This window comes from Brassica napus, chromosome A10 (genome assembly GCF_020379485.1).
Source record: "Brassica napus cultivar Da-Ae chromosome A10, Da-Ae, whole genome shotgun sequence".
NCBI lineage: Eukaryota > Viridiplantae > Streptophyta > Magnoliopsida > Brassicales > Brassicaceae > Brassica > Brassica napus.
Window position 1 is genome coordinate 9,913,618 of NC_063443.1, and position 23,640 is coordinate 9,937,257.

The 23,640-nt window shown below is 34.7% G+C and overlaps 6 protein-coding genes across 8 annotated transcripts; 4 read left to right on the forward strand and 2 right to left on the reverse strand.

Moving 5' to 3' along the window:
• Positions 1–5,870: 5,870 nt before the first annotated feature.
• LOC106370253 (stigma-specific STIG1-like protein 2) lies at positions 5,871–9,635 on the forward strand. Its single transcript, XM_048742847.1, has one exon. It carries the CDS (start codon positions 6,795–6,797, stop codon positions 7,278–7,280), a length of 486 nt encoding a protein of 161 aa, XP_048598804.1. The 5' UTR covers positions 5,871–6,794; the 3' UTR covers positions 7,281–9,635.
• A 2,042-nt stretch (positions 9,636–11,677) lies between these two features.
• LOC106371323 lies at positions 11,678–12,904 on the forward strand. Of its 3 annotated transcripts, none has more exons than XM_022693266.2 (2): positions 11,678–12,090; positions 12,479–12,904. In XM_022693266.2, the coding sequence occupies exon 2, from the start codon at positions 12,495–12,497 to the stop codon at positions 12,723–12,725; it is 231 nt and encodes a 76-aa protein (XP_022548987.1). In that variant the 5' UTR covers positions 11,678–12,090; positions 12,479–12,494; the 3' UTR covers positions 12,726–12,904. The 3 variants fall into 3 exon arrangements, with proteins under 3 accessions (XP_022548987.1, XP_013666830.1, XP_013666831.1); XM_013811376.3 differs by having other exon boundaries at positions 11,678–12,038; XM_013811377.3 differs by having other exon boundaries at positions 11,680–11,995.
• A 44-nt stretch (positions 12,905–12,948) lies between these two features.
• LOC106371322 (adenylyltransferase and sulfurtransferase MOCS3) lies at positions 12,949–15,892 on the reverse strand. Its single transcript, XM_013811375.2, has 11 exons — positions 15,530–15,892; positions 14,992–15,084; positions 14,844–14,899; positions 14,646–14,710; positions 14,479–14,553; positions 14,330–14,408; positions 14,216–14,254; positions 14,014–14,122; positions 13,800–13,918; positions 13,605–13,721; positions 12,949–13,517 (listed from the first exon to the last, which is right to left on the reverse strand). Exons 1-11 carry the CDS (start codon positions 15,786–15,788, stop codon positions 13,128–13,130), a joined length of 1,401 nt encoding a protein of 466 aa, XP_013666829.1. The 5' UTR covers positions 15,789–15,892; the 3' UTR covers positions 12,949–13,127.
• A 214-nt stretch (positions 15,893–16,106) lies between these two features.
• LOC106370252 lies at positions 16,107–17,309 on the forward strand. Its single transcript, XM_013810295.3, has 2 exons — positions 16,107–16,692; positions 16,803–17,309. The coding sequence occupies exons 1-2, from the start codon at positions 16,612–16,614 to the stop codon at positions 17,067–17,069; spliced, it is 348 nt and encodes a 115-aa protein (XP_013665749.1). The 5' UTR covers positions 16,107–16,611; the 3' UTR covers positions 17,070–17,309.
• A 783-nt stretch (positions 17,310–18,092) lies between these two features.
• LOC106370251 (50S ribosomal protein L30) lies at positions 18,093–19,117 on the forward strand. The gene is made up of 2 exons (XM_013810294.3): positions 18,093–18,252; positions 18,520–19,117. Exon 2 carries the CDS (start codon positions 18,527–18,529, stop codon positions 18,854–18,856), a length of 330 nt encoding a protein of 109 aa, XP_013665748.1. The 5' UTR covers positions 18,093–18,252; positions 18,520–18,526; the 3' UTR covers positions 18,857–19,117.
• Positions 19,118–19,668: 551 nt separating this feature from the next.
• Positions 19,669–20,919, reverse strand: LOC106371321 (small ubiquitin-related modifier 1). Its single transcript, XM_013811374.3, has 3 exons — positions 20,715–20,919; positions 19,982–20,131; positions 19,669–19,891 (listed from the first exon to the last, which is right to left on the reverse strand). The coding sequence occupies exons 1-3, from the start codon at positions 20,790–20,792 to the stop codon at positions 19,805–19,807; spliced, it is 315 nt and encodes a 104-aa protein (XP_013666828.1). The 5' UTR covers positions 20,793–20,919; the 3' UTR covers positions 19,669–19,804.
• Between the last annotated feature and the right edge of the window lie 2,721 nt (positions 20,920–23,640).

Sequence of the window (23,640 nt, forward strand, 5' to 3'; positions counted from 1 at the left end):
GTTTGACGGAAGAAAATGCTTAGCGGCTACATCTCTCTCACTGCGGCAATATTTGCAGCTTCTCTTGACCCTTCAGGTCCATTGGAATCAGCTACCTTACCATCATCATCATCATCTTCAGCAGACTCGTTTTTTTACAGCCCCTTGCTGACTCTTCTTTTTAGTAACTTCATCTTATACAGTTCCATAAACCGAACCAAGCAAGGACAAAGCTCCACCATTCTTCCCATCTTCAATTTTTTTTATCTTCTACAGAAGACGTTCCTGTCAAAAGCCCGTGATGTTCAACAAGAAACCTAAAGTAAGGGTGAAGCTGGTGGGTCTCTGGTATCAAGAACCCAAATGTTGGGTTGACTCTTTGCTTGGCTCTCAAGACAATCTCAGATTGCCCGCCATTTTTGCTTACAAAACTCGAAGTTTCTTGCCATGATTTGACATACTGAAATCTCACATAAGTACGGAGAACCACAAATTGCAAACATCAGAAGTCAGAACTGTATAGAAATGTATCATCGGATGTGCACTCATTTTTAGGTTATGAAAACATTATTCCGTAAACAGAGTTTCATGCTATTTACGGTTTCAGCAAACATCAATTCAGCAATTTGATTGTGATAATCAGAAGAAGAACCAGAAAACATCAACGTGCAACCAAGGACTTAGTAAGGGAGACCAAGCAAGCATTGAAGACAAAGAAATTAATAAATCAATGTGCTTAGAATCAAGGATGGAACATATAAACGGTGTCCAAGTACCTCTCTGACTAAAACATACACGACTCTAATGGGATATGAGACGGTGCTCATATTATATCAGAAATACACATTCCAACTTGCACATAAAAGGGGGTTCTAACGCAATCACCTAACAGAAAACAAAACATTAAAATTTGACGCACAACCAGATGAAACGTTATATACATCACGCCCACAAAAAAAGTAAAATCTGTCGTAGCACTGAACATACAAATCAAGGTGCTAATGTTCAAGAAAGTTGTATATACATACAAGAGAATGTGGATTGATTTCATAGTAACACTAACACGTGTGCCAAGCCAATTCAGCTTTGTATAGTCAACACGAATGAGAATGATTACTCAAAACAAACCACTTTCAATAAGCAAACAAAAACAAATATTCATTGTCATCATCCTATAGTAGAACGTTATGTTCGATTCTATCTGCCAATCTAAGATCAACGGAGATTTCTACCAAGTTCATCATCATCCTTACCGCCGGTAAATCAAGATAACGCTCATGATAGAGGTCCAATTCCAAGTCGGGGAGGAGGAAGAGAAGAGAAGAGAGGAGGTGACGAACATCGTACCGGTCATTGAAAAGAGAGGGACGTCTCTTCACCAAAATGACGTCGTCGTTTCATGGACTTTCTTTTTTGATTGCCGTTTCGAGGAGAAGGAAAACTTTTGTTTCAACAATGGATCAAAAAAACTGAAAACGTTAACAATACCGTAAACATAAAATAATCTGCATTCTGTTAAAATGGAAACTTAAAACGGCGCGCATTGTTTTTGAGAAATTAGAGATTTGTATTTTCGGCCCATACTAAATAAACGTTGTTTTTACCCCATAATCTTAACTTTCAGGTCTCTCTCTCCACTACATATTAACAATGTATCTGGTCTGTTTCTCCTTCTTTAGGGAAGACGACCTATTTCCACACCAAAACTATCATATAGTAACAAATGTACACAATCTTTCAATATCGTCGTAATTACACATATAAAGAAGGGGGAAGACAACCTATTTCCACACACGATAAAAGTTCGAAACTCGTTTCCACACACACTCAAATTTGGTTTGGTTTTAATGGTTTATGACATGAATCGATAGTAAACCAGTTCGCATCGATTGATATTGGTATAACCTGACCCAAACGAAGATCCAACTAGGGATCCATTTAAACCCGACCCGAAACCATTTTAAAAGCTCCAAAATCGATTTCAATCCTTTAAAACCCTAAAATCTAAAAATTCAAAAAGTTTATTTGTATGTATGTGTTAGTTTGTTGGTTCAAAATCATATTTGACTTAATATAATTGGGGATCTCATATAATTGAGTAAATACATAAGAAAAAGAAGTAGATTTGGTCAAGAATCGTGAAAAGAAAAAAACTGAAGCGAAGGTTAGGGATTCCTGGTAATATTGGGGAGGAAGAAGATGAGGGCGTTTACGTCATTTTACATTAATTAAAGACAAAAGGAAAAAAAGTTGCTCCATCCTGGATTCGAACTCGGATTGTTAAGCGGTTACAGGAGCACATAAACCAGTGGACTATGCTTGATTCTTGTGTTTACCCTTCATATAATAATATATATACTAAAATACACAAAACTAATGAGAAACAGCCATGGATCTAGATCGATCCAGAGGCAAAGAGAAACATAGGTGAATCGAAGACGTTGTGAGGCTCCCAAACTTTGATTGAAGGTCTGATCGTGAGGGTCCCAACACGGTTCTTCTTCTGTTCAGTCCGCATTAACGCCTTCATCTTCTTCCTCTTTGATTTCTGTTTCACTCTACATTCACATCAGTCCATGACTTCATTATCGTTTCTGCAAAACAGAGAGAGATATAGTCAATAGTAGAGAGAGATAGAGAGACAACACACTAATGAGAGAGAGAGATAGAGGCAGATAATTGCGAAATTACCTGATTGAAGCCAAGCAGAGGAGCAACAACGTGGAGGAGGAGAGTTTTAAAAAAGAAAACAACATGGAGAAGCAACGACACGAAAGAGAAAGAGGATTCAATTGCTTAACTTGGGTATTAGGTTGGTTTATTAGATCCAATTGTATTGGGTTGATTTAATCTGGTTTATATTCTCTACTTGGGTCAAAATCGGGTCGTTTTGGTTTAGTTAAGTTAGTCAGTGGTTAAGTTTCGGGTTTAAGGAACACCAACCAACTTAAAACCGTTATTTGTTAGTATTGGTTCATCTTTTAAAGTTTAGGGAGAAATAAGTTTTAAACTTTTATCGCGTGTAAAAATAGGTTGTTATACTTAAATGGTGTGCAATTATGACGATGTTGAAAGATTGTATACATTTGTTACTATATGATAGTTCTGATGTGGAAATAGGTCGTCTTCCTCCTTCTTTATCCATATAGATTGTTATTAACCCAAGGAAAAGTTAGACTCTCTTCATTAGGATTTCAAAATCATCATCTATCTATATACCATAATCCATTAGATATTATTCACTGGTTGGATCGAAGTAATTGGAATGGCAACAAAATAAGGATGACATACAACTTTTTTGATGTGTAAGGAGTATGTCACCATTTATATGCTTAAATTTATATAATGGTAGTGGATTAACATAAACATATAGCTCTAGTTGATGAATGATGAAAAGAATATCAGTTGTATTAAAGATCCAATAAACAACATCAGTAATTTTTTTTACCTGTAAATCCATAATTTATCAACTTAGTTAATTTATTTAATCATTATATTAGTTTAATATAATAATTTTCAGAAGTTTATAAGAATTTTCCAAACGTTTAAGGCAATAATATAAATAAATAAAGTCATGTCGACATATATATATATATATTACGATCCAATCTATTTGATATTATTTCTCATGAAACAGAGCATGTACATACATGTATTAAAAATAATATTTTTTTGCCACATGAAAATAGTAATTGTTTGAAAAGAGCACAAACTACTAATTTTAATTTTGCCTTTTTATTAGGAAAAAGTATTTAAATGTCATGCACAAATAACTGAAATTGTTTCAAAAAATAATTGGAACTAAATATCCTGTCACAATTCCAAAAGGAAATTAAAAAAGATAAAAACACTTGTATGCAATATTTAAAAAAAAAATATAATCAGAACATTAAGGTTCATATAAATATATATATTAAATATTTTGTAAAAAATATTAAAGTTTTTAAAATAAAATATGATTTATTTATTTTTATAAAATGATTTCTTTATCTAGTACATCTAGTAACGATCTATTAGTCCTTTTCCTCTTCTTTAAACATGTGAGACCTTGTCACTATCTAAATTAATTGTTACTATTTGAATGAGTTAGAATCCATCATAGACTATTGGTATTAATTGTATAAAGGTTATTTGAGTTCTAAAGTGACGATGCAATTGTGTTGGATATAATACTCTAACCCGGGAGAGAAACTTTTTATTTGCATAGTTTATTAGGAGAATCTCTATAAGATTTAACATTTAGTTTTTTTTTTTTTTTTTTTTTTTGATAACTCTGGTATCTGGGCAGCCACATTCTCAACTATCCCCCCGAAAGGGGTCCAGCGCCCCAACGGAAGGGATGTTAAATCCGTTGTGGCCAAGACTCGAACCCGGGTGGCGGGCAGTACAGCTGTACCTCCTTTACCACCAAGCTACGAGCGCTTGGTTGATTTAACATTTAACATTTAGTTGTGTAGTGGTGTACATAGTTATGAAGGAAGAAGCAAGAGTCAGTTGTATTTTAAGGGTGCAACTGAAGCAAACCATAGAACGTCCTGACTGGCTAAATGCGGTTGAAACATGACCAATGGACACCGACCGTTTGGTAAAATAATGGAAGCTCCTTTTGTGTAAATTAATGAGGCTAGTAGGAATATGCAAGCTCTTGTGTGAACAGCCTACCTACATCACACATTGTTTTCACGAGTTTCAATAGCATATACTTTATAACATATAGTATTAGTACTACTAAATTAGTGTGTATTAAACTCTCAATCAATAGATACTAGTATGTTATTAATGCAAAAGGAAGTATGCGTGTGGCTTGATAGTTATGCAACAGAAAGATATCGTAGAGAAACAGTAGATTATCGTATAGGTCAGGAAATAACCAATAGACAGCAAGGGAATGGTGTTGACCTTTGTGACGTAAAGTTTGTACATAGTTTAGCAAATTGGAGCAAAGCGTTGACCTCTCGCCATGGTTTCTTGAACTATAAACAAACACTGATCCTAAGATTTGTGGACGTATTTTGACCAGTTAATTTAGTCAAGATTTTCCTTCGATATATTTCACAACTCACTAGTTCGGTTACCCATGAATCTCTTGGACGTTCACTTTAGCTCTATTCACAATTTACTACCTACATCTATCATTATTTGATTCGGTTCGGTATTTTTCTATTTCACGAGTTTCATATGACCATATTAGATGGTTCCATATATTAAATTTATATTTTTATTTTTATTTTTAAGATTAGATTTATTTTTCAGACCAAGCATGTTTTCTGATATGAACATAGGGTTTGTGGTAATGAAGAAATGCACTTTAATTTTAACGAGCTCGCTCATATTTCTCGAAATTAAAAATTTGTTTGTTTGAAATGTGTCATATTTTAAAGTTTTTGACTTAACCTTCGTCTTAATATTTTATTGCTACAAACTACAATGTACAATGGCCTTTCATTTATACTAAAATATATAATCGTGTTTGATTGGGCGTATAAGGGTCGAATTCTAGAATTCAAGTTAAAGCAAGTGTCTATTAGAGGATGTATAGCTGCCATTTGCTTAATTTAGAAATATAAATCAGTGGTTTGCGGTATTTCACAACAAATGTAAAATCATTATAAGTAACTTAAAATTACAGATAAATATAACTAAGACGAACGCCTTTGCTTCGCCTTGCATCTCGCCTTAATCAGCTCGGACCGGCCCAGGAGGCGATGCGAGGGATTCACTCATGGTTCGTCACCCTCACCCATATAAACGTAAAATTTATATGATTTTTTTCTTATTTTGTGTGTTCATATTTATATAGTTTATTTATTCTCTTTGACAAGAAAAATGTCAACCAGAGCTTCTAGCTCTAGTGGTAAAGGGTTTACAGCTGTGAGTGCCACCACCTGGGTTCGAATCCCGGTCACTGGAGAATTAACATTTCGGTATCGCCAGGGACAGAGGACCGACACGTGGCAACACGTGACTAGTCTGGATCACTTCTGTGGGGCCAGGATACCTCTGTATAATTCAAAAAAAAAAAAAAGACAAGAAAAATGTAGAACTTCTAATCGGATAGCCATTTTCTATAGATGTAAAATCCACATGTTCATCATAGTATCACTACAACAATGTTAAAACCGTTCACTACAACAATGTATTCTAAAATGGCTTTCAAAAAACAATGTATTCTAAATTGTAATGCTGAAACACAATGATTTCGATGAATTCAAATACTCCACCACAAAATCAAATATTCAAAATTCATTCAATATAAAGCAAGAGAAAGAAACAAAATTACACAAGCCCATCATGCTTAGTAAATGATAGATGATGCAAATTCTTTAGTATATACAAGTGGTGCTGGAAGTACTACGTTAATCATTAGTACCTAAGATTAACTCGTTTTTATTTCAAACACCACGCAAGTTTTTACTCCAAGTAATCGCATTTTAATTTCTTTTATAAACGCCTATATGTACCTCAACGTAAGCAAATAAGCATGTGCATGTACATGCCCATAAAATGGTATACAACTGAAATGAGAATTAAAGAATGATACGCCCCTCTCCCCGATAAAAAAAAGATCGCTTGAAACCTTTCTTTGCCTTTTTAACCACATTTCACGCGTCAACTCGTCTCGATCACAACTATAAACACTAAGTCCACCCTCTCCTCAATTTCTCACAACACAATTTCGCTCTCTTCCTCTTCACATTCACATAAACAGCAAAAGAAGAAGACGAAGAAAGAGACAAAGAAGAAACGAAGAACTATATCTCTCTATCTCTTGAGCTCTAACTAACTCACAAAACACACTCATACATCAAGAGAAAATGGCTCAATTCATGAAGATATTCGTGGCAATGGCATTCACAATCGCAATCACGGTCGGCGTCATTAGTACCACGACCACGACCGCAACACTTTCACTCCAAGACCCTGTTAAGGATCTTACACAGCCAGGCGCGGTAAAGATCAGACCGAGTCGCTTCTTGGCCCAAAAGGTCAACGAGGGCCAAGGACCTAAAGCCCGAAACCCTAATGCAGCTGACCATTGCAACAAGGAGCCAGAGATCTGCAGCAGCAGCTATTACAGCACCGGAGCAAACTCTACAATGGCTTGTTGCAACAACAAGTGTATGGATCTATCAGCCGACGACAAAAACTGCGGTGCATGTAAGAACAAATGCAAATTCGGGCAAACGTGCTGTCGCGGTCAGTGCGTTTACGTGGCTTACGATAAGCGCCATTGCGGTGAGTGTAACCATAGATGCAATCTTGGCGAGCTCTGCGTCTACGGTCTCTGTAACTACGCGTGATGAATCAATCATTCATTACCGTAAGAAGAAAAAACAAATTTAAGTAAAATATACGGATGATTTATTTACTTGGACGCTAATTAAAGAAAAGGTCGTTCCAATTAATTATTTACTTCATAATTGATTAAGTGTTGTGTGTATTTTTGGATTCCCATAATGTTTTGAGGGGTATATAAAAAGAGAACTTTTTCTACTTTTAATGTCTTCGAATAAAATGGAACATCTCGTGTCCAGTCCTATTGCTGTTTTTAGTAAGTTTATATAAGAGTGTGTATTATATTATATACACTCGTAAATCATCAATAATGTTATTATACTTATACATAAAATAAAATCTCTTTCCTCTCAGCACATCTCGACATTTACAGATGTACATAAAAGTATATATGATTAGTACAAACTGATAGATGACATAGTTCTAAAGAAAAAAATTGACATAAGAAAATATAGAAGACTCCATTGCTTCTCCTATTGAGTCTTTGACGGGCTTCGAGTGACATACTGACATTAGCAATTTGTCTTCTTCTTATGGAAGTTGCTGTGTTTGGTGTTTCAGAGGTTCGGTTAGACTTTGCTCATTGATTCTCTGTCTGATCTAGGCGTGACTTGGTCTCTTCGTAAAGCTCTCTACCTAGGCATTCAACGGTCGTTTTTGACCCAGTCGCTTTCGAGAGTATATGTGTAACGGCCTTGGCCCGATGAACCTTATCAAACACTCTAACCCAAACCTTTTCGTTCAAAAGCTCTTATTAAAACTCAAACTGTCTTACATAAAACCGAACTCAACTAAAAACTGAATGTCGAATAAAACTTAAGAAGAAATGGTTGAAAGAAAAGAGTCCCAAAATGAAAGACTCGAGAAAACACTTGCACCATACGGACATCTACTCCCGCTCCCTCTCGGCCGTACCTGTAAAAAGAGAGGTGAGTACACAATACTCAGTGAGGGCAGGTTCTAGGAACCCACGAACTCAGCTCAGGAAGAGCAAACAATCACAAGTCATGAGCTAATAAGATCTATTACACAGAATCCCATGCTACCCGACATGAACTAAAGACCCTACAATGCACATCCTTTTCATCTTTTCATCTTTTCATCTTTTCATCTTTTCCTCAGTGGGTAGCCCCTCACTAGGCTTCTACCCCATATTCATGTGGATTGGCCACATCTCCTATGGGTGCTTCCATATTCATGTGGATTCGCCACATCTCCTATGGATACCTAGCGTGGACTACTTACCCCACCTACTTTCCTTAGACTCTCTATATGATCCTTTATTCGTACTTATATTTACATCTTTCACTTATCATTCACAACACGTCTCATCATCTTATCATCATATTCTTGACCACCCTAACATGCCTACGTTCTTATCACTTCAACACATACTATCGTCTAAACAAGATCAATCACATAACATATCACGCATACACACAAGATCTAGATCTGATTAACAAAGGACTAAGTCCCATTGGTTACTCAACATGAGGCAAGTTCACAGCAAGTCCTCACCTTGGCTTTTTGCAGAAGTAGATCTGGATCTAGGTTTGGGGAAACAGTCACTTCTCGAGATCTGGTTTGAGAATCGGATTCACACAAGAGAGAGATGGTTTAGGATCTGTCATTCCCCAATGACTTAGAGCTAGAGATCTTAGTTTTACCTTTAGGGTTCAGATCTCAGTTGCTTGCACGAAACTGAATCACGGAGGCGGCGGCTAGGGGCTCGGTCGCGGCGGCTAGGGCTTCGCGGGCGGCTGGCGGCTGGCTTCGCCGGAGACGGAGCGGCGGCCGCTTGAGGCGGAGGCGGCGGCGGGGTTCTGCTCGGGCAGGGCTTCGCTTGCTGTCTCTCTTGTGGCTGAACCCTAGGGGAACTTCTCCTTTTATAAGCAATGGGAGGGGTTATGTCTAGGGTTTCTTCTTCTTGGGCCTCCTGCACTTGAGTTCCCTTTTGGGCCGGGTCCGGGATGTTACAATTACAATATGTTTGGTTAGGGTTTTCTTAGATCCTTTCTTGCCACAATATGAAGTTTTGGTTGCTTGGGTTTCTGAGGTGTTTCCATTCAAGGAGAAAATGGTTTACTGGTGGTTTGGCCGTGGACATTTTCAATAAGTATTTTTCATTGAATTTTCAGAAGTTAAGACGCTTTGCTCGACGGGGGTCTCTGCAGATGTGTTTGGATTCAGTCTGTTTTTTCTTTGGTTAATCTTTTGTGTCCTCTGTATGCAGTGGCGGAGCCGAATCTTTTCTTACCGGGATCAAAATATTGTTTAGTAATTACCAAAAATATTTCTATATACTAATTTTTCATTTTAAAATATTTTTCTACGGCTTAATTTATTTTTATAAAATATTTTCTAACTTAATATATTTTGTAACATAAAATAATTTTCCAGAAAACTTATAAATTAAAATATTTTAATAGCGATATATAAATAAAATTAACTTTAAAATTACTATAATTTTCAAAACAAAAACAATTCATGATAAAAATCAGTCAGTTTAAAAATCTTATTAATCAAATTCATGAAATGAATCAATTAATAAACATTTTCTCATAATTTAATAAAATCTAAAATGGCATCTAAAATTGTTAAAGGGTGATTATTAGATTAAACAATTTTTAAGAAATCCAACATGAATATATAAAGTGTTTTACCTTTTTCAGAAAAAAAAAACAGTTAAGAAAATAATAGAAAAGGTTAACAATTACTTTTTCAAGTTTGATATTTGTTTTATGTTTTTGGTGAGAATTAGTAAATAATCAATCATCTACAACCTAAAACCGCGAAAACCTTTTTCCCACAAAAACTGCTAAATGTATTTTCTCCCAAAAATATATTTTTCCGCAAAAACGCAAAAACTCTTTTTTCTGTCAAAACCGCGAATAATATTTTTCTGCAAAACTGCAAAATGTATTTTTTTCAAAAACGCATTTTCCCGCCATAACCATAAAATGTATTTTTTGCCAAAACTGCAACAACACATTTTCCCTCAAACCCCGCAAAAACGTATTTCTCACCAAAAATGCAAAACCCACATTTTTGGCAAAACTACAAAATTTATGTTCTCACCAAAATAACATTTTTTTCTAAATCCAAATTTATTTCCCGCCAAATCCATATTTTAAAATAATTATATTTTGATTAATTAATAAAAATTAATCTAGTTTAATAAAGATAAAATATTAGAAGTGGGCAAAAAAACCGAACCAACCAAACGGAAACCAATTTCAACCGAACCAAAGTTTATTTCAAACCATTCGGTTGAATATTTTCCCAAACCGAATGGTTCGGTTCGGTTTGGTTTTAAACCTAACCAAACCGAAAAACCGATGTATTTTTGTAATTATTTAAATTTAAAATATTAGTAATACCAATATACTAAAATTCTAATACCAAACCACATATTTTCCATTTTTCATTCATTAACATATGGTCTTCTAACCTAATATGTAATCATAAATTAAATTGATTAAAAAAAGATAGAAAATTTATTTTTATATTCTTATATATGTAAACGTGAATGTTAAATCTAAGTCTAAAGCAAATTTTATTAAAACAAAAAAAAAATCTCTAAAGCGTCACATGGAAGAAGATTCATTGCAGTCTTTTTAATAATGAAGATAAGAGACATTACTAATGATGTTGTTTTTTTATTGTAGTTAACTTTCATTTGTTTTAATTCTTATATTTTTTGTGACTTTTTAAAAGTTTTTGTTTCAGTTTTTAAATTTAGTTTACGTAGTTTATGTTTACATAATTTATGTTTTAAAGAATAATTTCTCTTTAAAAAATTAAACTAAGAAGAACCTAATTAAACTGATCCAAAAAAACAAACTGAACCGAACCAAATAAAAACTGAACCGAACACAAATCGAATCGAACCAAACCAAACCAAACTAACTATGGTTTATTTCAGTTGAAAAAATACTAGAACCGAACTAACCAAACCGAACCGAATCCAAACCGAACCGAGAAAATAACTTAAATGCCCACACCTATAAAATATGATTAAAACAAAACAATGGTATATAAGTCATTTGCTTACTAAACTCATATAGATGAAAATAGAGATGAACAAACCAACATAAATTCATTTAGATGATCCATCTAGATGAATTATTTGAATTAAAAAATGAACAGTCCGAATAATATCCAGATGAATCATTTGACTGGATCATTTAAATGAATCATTTGAGTGGACGATGACAAATGGACAAACGAACATAGTTAACATGTGGTTCCAAAGAGCCAAAAAATATCCTGAGATTATTATGTTTATTGTCCTCAAACTGTTTTTTTTATGATTGGATCTCTAGAAAACATTAAAACCGAATGTTCCATCAAACAGTTGTTACTAAGAGAGAAAAAAAAAAAGATGAGAGTGGTGAGTAAGAAGTAGTTACCAAGAGGTCCAGGGAAGATGATCTGCTGAATGCTGGTAGCAGGCTAGCAGCTATTGTTAATGAAAAGAAGAATCAGGCGACCGTAACACAAGTTCTTTGTGAGAATTGATCAGGAGGGACTGACTGACTCTAGAATTGCTACCAAGAGTTGATAAAATATTATTATTTGGCCCGTTCGACTTGAGCTAAACACTCTAAGTGAATAAGAGGGTCTTTGAGGCTTTTGTTTTAGGCCCTAGTCGGACATATTGGAGTAGTGAAGCAAAGAAGCAAGCAAGAGCATAGTACACTTTCCTCCTTTGACGCAGGTAGAACAACTCCATCACTCACAAAGCTTAGACCTTTACTTACGTAAGTGCTTCCTCACCTCTCTCTGTCTCTTTCTCAGTCGTCTTCACCCTCGGTGGGTTAAATTTTCATTTTTCAATTCTTTAGATGTTCTCCTCAAGTTTATGTTTTTCTGGCTTTTTTGCCCCTATCACTTGAGCTAAACCTACCCATCTCAATTGCAAAAAGGGCACTGATTCTGGGTTTTAAAACCGTCGATAATGTGTAGCTATTTCACCCACTAAGTACATGCGTTGTAGGTGTTCGATAAAATGCCTTTCAGAAATCAGACGTTTACTACTCTGGAGATTTGTATCCAAATTCATGTTTTTTTTTGGTTTGCCTTCTGTAGCTATAAGTTAGGGATGTCATCATAGAGGTGAATAGCTAGTGACTAATGCTTTAAGGGCTTATATGATTGGAAACAGAAACTGAAGAAATAGTGTTTTTTTTTGGTATTGTAGAGTTGTTGGTTGGACAATGAAGAAGGGAATACATCCACAGATGCAATGGATCTCTTATGTGACACAGAGCGGTAGATTGATGCACGTCATGATGACAAGGATCCACCATGTTGGCAAAGTCTATCACTTTGGCGCTAAGCGTCAGTTGGCTCAAAGCATTGGCCAGATTGCCAAGTTCAAGCGTAGGTTTAACGAGCAAGAGGAAGAACCTTCCCATGACAATAACATCGACAACCAGAACAAGTAACTGCCTACTCCAACTCTTCTTCTCTCTTTCCTTTCCTCAAAAACCAAATTTGAACAAGGCTGAAGACTTTGCACTTTTGCTCAAGGCACTATGAACCTTGCTTTTGTTTCTTCTGATTGATTTTCACAGTTCTTGAGTCGCACTGTTTCATCAATAAAAAAATTATTATTGTTCTTTGAGAAGACTGAATTATTCACATTATTCTTTGTTTCATATGATCAAATCAAACCAAACAACAAGGTATCTTATAGCATGTAAATCAAACAGGGTTTCAACATGGGTTTAATAAGGTTACGTAACATCAATAAGAACTTTTCTTACGACAGAATCAAACTACGAGATCAAAACAGTGACAATGTAATTCAGACAGGGTAACATGACATAACTAGTGATACATTTTATCTAGTAACTGGGGAAGTTGGGGTTGACATCAGCTGCCCAAGCCTCAAGTCCTCCAATTATATCCTTAGCTGAGCTAAAACCAGAATCACGAAGATACTGAACAGCTCTCTGTGAGTCATTCCCGCGCCTGCAAACAACGTAGAGGCTCGGATTTGCACAAGACCCTGAGTTAACATGGTCATCTTCCTTATCTTTCAGAGCTGAAGTAAGCTCGTTTAACCGAGCCTCTAAGTTTGCAAAGGGGATGTTGAGTGAATCCGGGAGAGAGACAATCTTATAGTGATGAGAAGGTCGAACATCTAGAAGAACATGTCTTTCCTTCTTTTGAAGGATTTCTTTGAACTCTTTGCTACTGATTCTTGATTCTGCAGGAAGTAGGTTCAACGGGCCCTGTGATCAAACCAGTGCACGTTAAAAGAAATGTTGTTGAAAATGGGTGCGAGAAAAAGAAAGAAAGAAAGAAAGAGAGAACAATACCGCAGATAAAGGAAACTGAGTGAACTCCTCGTAGTCAAAATCCTTGAACTGCTGCTTATTGAAAGATGAATTGTCTCCACAAACTGTGCACTGCGCTGACCTGCCTCTGATCTTGACCTGTGAGACTTGGTTAGTTTCTTAACCTTTGATTGAGTTTAATGAAGAAGAAGAAAATACAAAGTGTTAAAACTTTACAATGCGGATCCTTGCAGATAAAGCGTCAAAAAGAAGCATCCGTTCAGAGAGTGGTTCGCCCACCATGCTTGCAAGTTTAATAGTCTCTAACGCTTGTAGACAACCAATAGCACCCGGAACTGAGAGAACCAAAAAACACAATTCAAGAATGAAGGAACTGTAGAGACTTGTTTTGCGTTAGAAAAACAAGAAATAAAAACAGCCATTCATGTACCTACTCCAAGAACTCCACTATCAGAACATCTTTGGCACGCTGTTGTCGGTGGAGGAGTTGGAAATAGACAACGGTAACAAGGGCCTCCTTTATGATTATAGACCGTAAGCTTGCATACAAGAAAAGGAAATCAAAATTGTAGCTTAACACCTAGACAATGACTAACACAACACAACAACTTAGTTTGTCATATTTAAGATACCTGCCCCTCCATTCCAAGCGCAGCACCTGACACCAGAGGCTGTATACAAGTCACACATCAATACTTGTGACTATGACTATGTATAAAAATGGAGAAATCATCAGACGGCTTCACCTTTCCTAAGAGAACACAACAATCGCTGATCATGTAACGGCTTGGAGGATTGTCGGTTGCATCTACTATAATATCATATCTAGTTTACACAGTTAAGGAAACAGATAACCATTCAACACTCTATGGCATGTGTACAGATCTAAGGATACTGGCTGAGGATTTCCAAAGCATTGGATGTGCGAAGAGCTTCCACATATTCATCAATCTTGATCGTCGAGTTTATTCTGGATGTAAAAAAGCACAGTGATTAGACCAAGATAGTAGAGGTGAGCATAGTTCTCAAAAGTATATTAATCCTCAGGGAGTTTAAACTTACGAACGACAAGCAGTAGCAGCAGATTTCACTTTGGGGTGACCAATGAATGCTTCCGTGTGTATAACCTGGAGGATAAACAAATAAAAAAAAAGATAACAATCAGCATAAGGTTAGTATCTTTTGTTCATTTCACGGACCAGAGAGTGTGCCAAGAAAAAGAAAGAGCTGCCAGAGGAGAATTTTCTCAAGTCTCGTTACCTGCCTATGCATATTGTTGAGTTCTACAACATCATGATCGATGATACCCAATCGACCTAGAAGAATACAATCGAAAAGATGATCAGCAAATCATAATTCAGGGAGAATGTCAGTTAGATAGATTGGAGGTACGAGACTAAAAACATACCAACACCACAAGCTGCGAGATACAATAACGCAGGTGAACCAAGCCCTCCGGCTCCAATGACTAGTACCGAAGACTTCAATAGATTTGACTGCCCTAGATTCATACAAACACATAGAACAGAAACTAGTCAGTAAAGATTGGTTTGAGAAAGGCATTAGCAGAGTAAACAAGCAAACTAGGTATTGACCAAATGCAGATATACATACACAGCATATCAGTCCACCTTAACACTATATTCAACATGAGATATATCATATCGACCTTTCTTCCTTACAAATCCCAAAAGGCTATCAAAAGAAGCAACAAATACTATTCAATTTTTACTTAAAACTAGGCTTCATAGTATATTATATCATTCAAGCATCAGTAAGTTTATCTCTGAAAGATCTAAAATTACAAGTGGAATCTAATCAATCAAAGGGAAACAAAAGAAACCCAATACAAAGTTTTCATCTTTCAGCTCCAATCATCACTAGCTGATTACAGTTCAAAACAGAGACTTTTAATGTAATAAGAGTTGCATTTGAGAGCAAAGTACCTTCAACACCAAACGAAGGGAGTAACAGTTGGCGACTGTAACGGTAAATCTGATCAGGAGACATCCCATGTTCAAGCCCGTATTTAACCTCCGTTGGAACAGAGCAACCGTTGGACACGGCGTTGCAGTGTTCAACCGCCGCCGTCTCTTGGAGCTTTGCTTCGAGAGCAGAGATACGGTGCTCGATTTTCGCTTTCTGTAGCTTTAGCTCTTTCAGTTCACGGACGATTTCCGACGAATCTCCACCGTTCGCCGCCATCCCGGTAACGGTAGTAGACAGAGGAACCCTAGAGCAGGAGTAAAGAAGACGACGCCAGTCAACGGGATAATACGTTGACTCTTTTTATTCATGCTTTGAATCTGCGTCCACGTGTCACATAACGGCGTGTTTTTGTTTCTATACGGACAAAATACATTTAGGTACGGCTTTTTCGTTAGGCTTCTAGAAAAATACAAGAATGCCTTCTCAAATTTGTAAATGCTCATTGCAGATGCAGATTCTTGTTCATGTTGATTGTACTTTGCTTCGTCTATATTTTTAACATCAATTTTGTTCTCACACAGAGGTGCAAAGTTGGCGTCTAGCAGCTACGAAAATGGATAAAACAAACGGTTCTTGTCATGTCTTAAGAAAGTTATAGGTTTCGGTCCGGAATTTCTTGCAATAAAAAGAAAAATTTGTTTCCACACATAACAATCGGGATGGTCAATGTACCAAACCACGGTCACATGTCTGGACGTTCTTGTACAGTTGTATGTGGTCCGCGCTGTGACATGAAACATTGACTGCTTTGGTCTATATCCAAGGCAAAAACCATAGTCAGTGTGTTTTATGATTTACTCAGATCATGTATGGGGTCGATCCCGAAGCCCATTTAAATTTAGACCACTACGGCCCATCAAACTAACACGTATGACACACACGTGGCATCATAACCATAAACCCCGTTGGTGAGACACCATCATGCATAATTTTTTTAGTGGGAGAGAACCCAACTCATACTGATCAGATAAAACTCCATCTATGGTTTGATCTGATCTAACTTTGCAGTTTAAAAGTGACCTCTCCGAAGAAAATCAAAATGTTGAGAACTTATGTGAATCCAAAACTAATCTCCAGGCCTAATATAACATCAGCATGTCTTTACTCTCTTTACCTTAAGGTATAAATATATATCCTCGATGTATAAATGCTATATTTATTTTCATAAAATAATTAACTACATATATATAAAACTGAGGGGAGGATTTTTAAAAATATCTCTACATGTAGAGAGGAAGTGCGAGTGGAGGGAGGGAAGAAGGAAGAGCTCCTTCTACAGCGGAGGAGTTCACGAGACAAGGTGTTGCTAGCCAGACTGTGGAGAAGACGACGTACGACCGAGCAGAGGCGACGACCAACGTATCCAGTAATTCTGAGGCCGAGATGGAGAAAGTGAGAAAGGAGTATCAAGAGAAGAAAGAGAGTAGAGACCATCTCAAGAAGGGAAGTGATGATGATGATGATGATTTGCCTATCAACACGTCTAAGGGAACATGATGAAGATGATATGATGGAGATGATAATCGATGTTTGTATGTAATAAAAATAGTCATGTGTTTTTTTTTGTATATATCTGTGGAGTCATGTATAGAAGCAATGTTGTGTGTGTTTTTTTGTCAGTTAGCATTGCTTGTTAAGTTCATTAATTTATCTTCTAGTTTTGTTTCTAAAATAGTTTTTATTTTGCAGTTCAAAATGTATGTTCTGATCACCCTGTTTTAAATAAACTGAGGTTTACAGTTTTCCTTTTAAGAAAATTATGTTATTTTTTTTAGTAAAAATAAAAGTCACTTCCAAATAAAAAAAAAAAAAGCAAATGGAATTTGACTGTTTCATCGAATATTTCAAGATGGGCAATTGTCAATAATAGCACCTTTTGAAGTTTATGTCACAAAAATAACACTAGAAGGAGAAAGTCACAAAAATAACATTCATTAAAGGTAAAATATCCCTAATACCCTTGGTTTAAAATTAAATAAACAAACAAAAATAAATAAAAATAAATAAAATAAAAATAAAAAAAAAAAGAAAAATGAAAAAAAGAAATTTTTTTTATAGTTTCAGATTATATTTTTCAGATTCGAAATTTTTATAATTTTTTTTTGAAATTTTTTTTCGAAATTTTTTTTTATTTTTTTTTCAAATTTTCTTTTTATAATTTAAAAATACTTTTTGAAACTGTTTTTAAAATTTTTTATTTTTATTTTAGTATTTATTTTTTATAAAATTTTAAACCCTAATTCCAAAACCCCACCCCCTTAACTCTAAACCCTAAGGTTTGGATTAATTAACCCAAGGGGTATAAGTGTATATTTACCTCTTTAATGAAACCTATTTTTGTGACTTTGAGCCTTGAGTGCTACTTTGGAAACAAAAACTTGGTTTGGTGCTATCCTAGTCTTTTTCTCTTTCAAGATTGATAAATAAAAAAATCGAAAGATCTATATAAAAACTAAGGAGGATTCTGTTTAATTGAATTGGTAGGGGGAGTCAGTTATAATATAGAGAGATTACTAATTAATGGGCCTAAATGAGAAGCCCAAAGTTGGAATCTATTGTAGACGTTAGTTAGCCTAAAACCCTTTGCCAAACACGAAGCTCAAACATCTCCGACCTCTGTTCGCCGTCTTGAGTTAATAATCCTCCTCACCGATCTCTTTCACCGGAACTCTCACATAAGGTATATATATCTCCCTCTCCTACCCCGACTCGTACCACAAGTCTTTGATTGCCTCGTTCATATCTCATTTTATGAGATTCACATCGAGAATCCCGTCTCTGAATTCTTAATTCTGATAGATTCATACTGAGCATCCTTCAAGACTCCAAATTTGATTTAGTCTTTGCTTTTTGAAATTGAAGCTGACTGTTTGATTTGGCTAAGATTGTGGAGAAGTTTTGACTCATTCTTTTTGTGTGTTGTGATGATTTTCTCATTGGTTAACAGAGAGACGATGAGTGGGTTTAGAGCATTCAAAGCACAGGTGCCCATTCAATGGAGCGAGAGCTTGTACATAACCTTAGTGAGAGGTCTCCCTGGAACCAGGAAGCTTCACAGGCGTACCCTCGAGGCTATGGGACTCCGCAGATGCCATCGCACTGTTTTGCACTCTAACACTTCTTCCATTAGAGGAATGATTCAACAGGTTAAAAGGATGGTTGTTGTTGAAACAGAGGAGATGTTCAAAGCTCGCAAAGAAGCTGAAGCCAACCACAAAGCTCTCCGCCCTCCGCTTGTTGTCAGTCATTCAATCCCTGCAACAGGCTCATCCAACATGTCTTGAGAATTTCAGAGGATGGTAAAGCTCTCCAACCGTCACCTTTTTAAGTTCCATTTGCATCTGTAGTGGCCTTTTATTTAAGGTCCCGGTAAGAAGGAAGCCATAAGTAGTCTAGACGCAATAAGAAATGTGGGTGTCAATGGGTTTGGTGCCTCTTATACGCTGGATACTTGTCTATGTTTGATCTCATTTTGTCAAATCCATCTGTTTGGTTACTTTTTGTGTGTTTCAGTGTTTGGAATGGGCAAACTTGTTTCTCTTTTACCCTCAGATTGGTTAGTAAGAATTGTGAGCACGTTGACAATAATCTCATAGCTTTATTTTGGTTACAAAACAAAAAGGATTCTGTTTTGTCAGGGTGAGATGTAATCAAAGAATCAAAACTTTTAACAAAATCATAAAATCTTTACTATGCAATACGAAAACTATAAAACCTAAGATGCGCGAGTCCTTTCGTCTTTGAAGAACATCTTGAGGTGTTACCCGAAACATACAAAACATAAAATCTTAACCGGTAAAGCTTCTTGGTTTGCTTACTCTCCTATTCAGAAACGCTCTGATTCAGCGGCCCGGATCTTAGAGATCCATTGGGGAAGTAAGTTCAGGAACAAACAATTTCCTCTCAAGCTTCTCACCATACTCCACTCGTTCGTCTCTTAATTGAATTGAAAAACTCGAAAAGGAAATTCTTTATAAAGCCATGGGAAACTTAGACCTCAATCAAACATGGGGATAAACATTATTCAACTACGAGACTCGGCGAGAGTAGCTTTTAGTTGTTTAAGCTACTAGTTCTTGAATCAATAGAAAATCCATAAAGCAAAGCCCGTTCCATTAGTACTGTAGGATCCATCCAATAATAATATATTTGATATCACAACGTCTTATCGAAAAAACTGTCCATTAATATATTTATGTCACACCGTCTTAGCGAAAAGCCATAAAACATCATTAGAAGCAGAACAGATACATGCCATTTGCAACACCACCGGTCTGATGGAGCATTGCGTCGATCTCATCTCCATCTTCCATATCAAGCTGATAAAAGAGTAAGATTCATGGTTTAGGAAATGAAAACAATTCGCAAAACGAAAAAAAAGAAGCTAGATAGTGTGTGTGTAATCAGACCTCGTCTGGAGTCTGTTCAGCACGGAGACGACGCCCATCAAACAAGAAAGCAATCGCGTTGAGATCCACAGATTGACGGTCGCAGTAAGCGTTCATCAGCTTCTTCAGCTGAGTGCTCCTCTTGATCTTAAAGAAGACTTCATTTCCATCCTATGTATCACCATTCAATAACCAAACAAAAGAAAAGATTAATGATTCTTTACTCCAAATCATCACCATTAACGTTTATCTTAAGACTACCAAGCAAGCAACAAGTTCAGAAAATGCCAAACAAGTGAAACTCAAATAAAAAGGAAAAAGAGTGATCACAACAGGCCAATTTGCATAAAAAGCGAAAAACTTTATGAATCGAATACTCATAATATGCTCTATTCTCAAATGCCTAAGGACGAAAAGCTTTCATAAGACTTCAAAATACATAATTTGCATAAAGCACAACCCTACAACAGACACAGACTGATAAATTATAAACAGATAAGTACCATCTCCATAAACGATCGGTATGTACAGTACCAAACAAGTTCTTGATTGCTACAATCTATGACAAAACATTATTCACAACTTTCAAATAAACATCTGCCTCTGCAAACATTAAACTCATACAAAAAGAGATTCCTTTAGACATATGCCTATAAAATATTCACAAAGCCCGAATCTACATCCACTACACTGAATTTCGAGACAAAACCTAAAACCCTAGAACAGAAAACAGACAAGACACAATCGACGCTACCTGGCCCTTGACTTTGAGATTGATGTGAACTCCTCCTTGTTCTCCGGGCTTCTTGTCTTCTTCCTGAGTAGCAGACATCTTACTTTTAATCAGATTCTCCCGAAAAGCTAGAAACCACGATCAAGTCCTGAGAGAGATTCGCCGCTATTGCAGAATTGAGAGACTGAGAGAGAATAAATAAAAGACTTTAAACCACTTTACTTCTTGGTCGCATCGGATTCTTGTTGGCTTTATCGAACGGTTGATGATCATTGGTCGCACATCATCTGACGGCTGAGAGAACGTCGAATCCAAACCGAAACGCTGTCGTTTGGAATCTAGCATTCTTAATGGGCTCACTTTTGAGTATACGGGCTTTCATCTGGGTTTGTTACTCTTCTGATCAGAGCGTGAAACCACTTGCGTTGAAGGATATAATTTTGTAGAGACCTATCATAGTATGTTATTTTGGAAAGTTTTGAAAATATCACCGTAATCTAATTAATTCGAAAATACAACTATCACTATAACTAAAAAAAAAAGACTACTACATTTTTTAAAGGTTTGTGTTAGTGCTATGAAGACTTAGTTTTAAAATTAGAGTATGATGCCATACAGATGTTTGAGAATTGTGACAGGTGAAAACGTAAAACTGATATAATCTCTAGGATAGTATCAGTATATGACAGGATCAGACATAATTGATATAATGTTGTGGCAATTCTGACAATGACATTAGACATATTTGCAGAGATGCTGAGACAATAATTGGTGGAAAACACGGAAGAGAGAAAAAAAATAGTAATAAATGATGTTAACTCTAACTAACATAACCGAGAGTAAAATTGAGAGTGTGTATTTCACTATTTGAATAGTAATAAATGGAGTAAAAATGAAAAAGTTAATTTCCAGATTGGTAAACAATCAGCTAAATTCAGAATAATATTAAAACTGGAGTAATAAGTTACACTAAAATGACTTTTCAGTCATAACCAACATAAATATGTTGTGACAATCAAGAATACCGCAGTTGGATACTTAAGAAGATGTTTCAGCAGAGTTAGTCACAAAGTATTACAAAATAAAAGTATTACATAATATCTATACTATTATTTGAAAAGTGAATTTGCTTATTTTTCTTGTTCTCCATGATTTTAGGTTTAGTCATTAAACAATTTTAATTTCAATTTGACTAATTAAAGTTTTAATATCTAATAAATAAATTACATAATTAATTATTTAACTGATTACAAACTAATATTATAAAAATATCTCAAAAACAAATGAAAAACATTTTTGAAAAAGAAGAAGAAGATAATTTCATTTATTTATTTTGTGTTTATCTACATCTTTATTTCTTATTTATTTATTTTTATAATTAGTATTATATATACACATATCATGATTAGATTTATCATTATACTAAACTATTATAAATAGTTTTATACAAAATAACAAAAATTGATTTTGTTTGTAAACATAATATGTCATGGCATATTTTTAAAAATTATTAAATTTATTTTAGTATTAAAATACTAAAAATAAGTATATAACCAATAACAATAAATTTAATTTATATTTGTTTATTAACGTAATTTTCGTGATATTTTCATTTTATTCTTATTATTCAGTTGCAAGAATAACTTGTATTTGTTGTTTAAATTGAAAATTTAATATTTTTTTGTTTTTATTTTTACTAAATATTTATTGTTATAATCCATTTGTAAGAATAACTTTCAAAAAAGAATATTTTCAAAATATGTTTTTACAACAAGTACCTTATATTTATGAATATTTAAAATTTACTTTATTTACTTTAAATTTTCCAAGAGTTTTAAAGAATTATAAATTTGTTTAAATTAAAATTTCCTCAAAATATACATTACATATTAATGTTTTGTTTGTCAACATACTTGTTCTGCTTGAGTGTTTATTCAATTATTATAAGAAGTACTTCACAATGTAATTATACATATATCAATATTCTTATTTACTTTGAATAATATAATATGTAAAGATGTGCTTGGTTTAAGATTCTTGTGCTTTTAATTTATTTTGAAAAGTAGGTTATGCTAATTCCTAGAATTTGGTTTAATAACATCAATTTATATTAACAATTATATATTTTTTATTTAATTATATCATTTTTTATAAATTAATATAATAAAAATTTGTTTAAGATAACAACATATTTACAACCTATTAGTGTTGTTATCAAAAATAATGTTTTTAAATCAATAAAATTAAGAAATTGAAAGATTCATAAAAAGGTATAAATTTAATGTTTTATTTAATTTTTTTATCTTTAAACTAATAATATATTTATTAATAGATATTTATTAAATAACTATGTCCGCATATGCGGGCAAAACTCCTAGTAATAAATAATTAATACACGAGGCTAAAATATGAGATTACTGTGGAATTGGAGTTTAAGCGACCATGGCTAACAAGGACGAGTTAAGAGGCGATTGTTAAAACTATAATACTCTCTTCGAAAAGATCCATATTTTAAGAAAAATTAATATATTTTAATATATGTGAAAGTTTCAAAATAGACATATTTTTGAAACATAAGAAGTATTGAAAAATTATTGTAAGTTGGAGAAGACTTTTTTTATTCTTTGGGTAAAATTTTCCTTACTCTATGTAAACTAAAATCAAAAGGAAGATTCGTAGATGTTGTCTTTTGGAAGTTACTATGACAAGTCATAAAATTTGTGTATAAATAGGTGTAAGAAATCTCTATATGAGTTTCAACACAGAAGAGAAAACCTAAAGAGAGTTTTGAATTTACTGTAACAAGACAAACACAAATTGAAAAGGTCTCATTGTCATTGGGATGTTTTTGGGTTGTTTTTAAATCTTTGAATATGATGAGAAGCTAGGTTAAGTTAAGATGTGTTTTAAATTTATTGAAATCATTTAAATGAAAATTTTATACATT

What these genes read in the sequence shown, in the direction of transcription:
- LOC106370253 (XM_048742847.1), top strand. Translation starts at nt 6,795, where the DNA reads ATGGCTCAATTCATGAAGATATTCGTGGCAATGGCATTCACAATCGCA.
- LOC106371323 (XM_022693266.2), top strand. Translation starts at nt 12,495, where the DNA reads ATGAAGAAGGGAATACATCCACAGATGCAATGGATCTCTTATGTGACA.
- LOC106371322 (XM_013811375.2), bottom strand. Translation starts at nt 15,788, where the DNA reads ATGGCGGCGAACGGTGGAGATTCGTCGGAAATCGTCCGTGAACTGAAA. An exon ending in TCAACAATATGCATAGGCAG is followed by an intron (nt 14,711 to 14,843) that starts GTAACGAGACTT and finishes TTTATCCTCCAG; the next exon opens with GTTATACACACGGAAGCATT. An exon ending in CGCTTGGAATGGAGGGGCAG is followed by an intron (nt 14,123 to 14,215) that starts GTATCTTAAATA and finishes CTTGTATGCAAG; the next exon opens with CTTACGGTCTATAATCATAA.
- LOC106370252 (XM_013810295.3), top strand. Translation starts at nt 16,612, where the DNA reads ATGTTGAGAACTTATGTGAATCCAAAACTAATCTCCAGGCCTAATATA. An exon ending in TTTACTCTCTTTACCTTAAG is followed by an intron (nt 16,693 to 16,802) that starts GTATAAATATAT and finishes CTCTACATGTAG; the next exon opens with AGAGGAAGTGCGAGTGGAGG.
- LOC106370251 (XM_013810294.3), top strand. Translation starts at nt 18,527, where the DNA reads ATGAGTGGGTTTAGAGCATTCAAAGCACAGGTGCCCATTCAATGGAGC.
- LOC106371321 (XM_013811374.3), bottom strand. Translation starts at nt 20,792, where the DNA reads ATGTCTGCTACTCAGGAAGAAGACAAGAAGCCCGGAGAACAAGGAGGA. An exon ending in ATCTCAAAGTCAAGGGCCAG is followed by an intron (nt 20,132 to 20,714) that starts GTAGCGTCGATT and finishes GGTGATACATAG; the next exon opens with GATGGAAATGAAGTCTTCTT. An exon ending in CTGAACAGACTCCAGACGAG is followed by an intron (nt 19,892 to 19,981) that starts GTCTGATTACAC and finishes CTCTTTTATCAG; the next exon opens with CTTGATATGGAAGATGGAGA.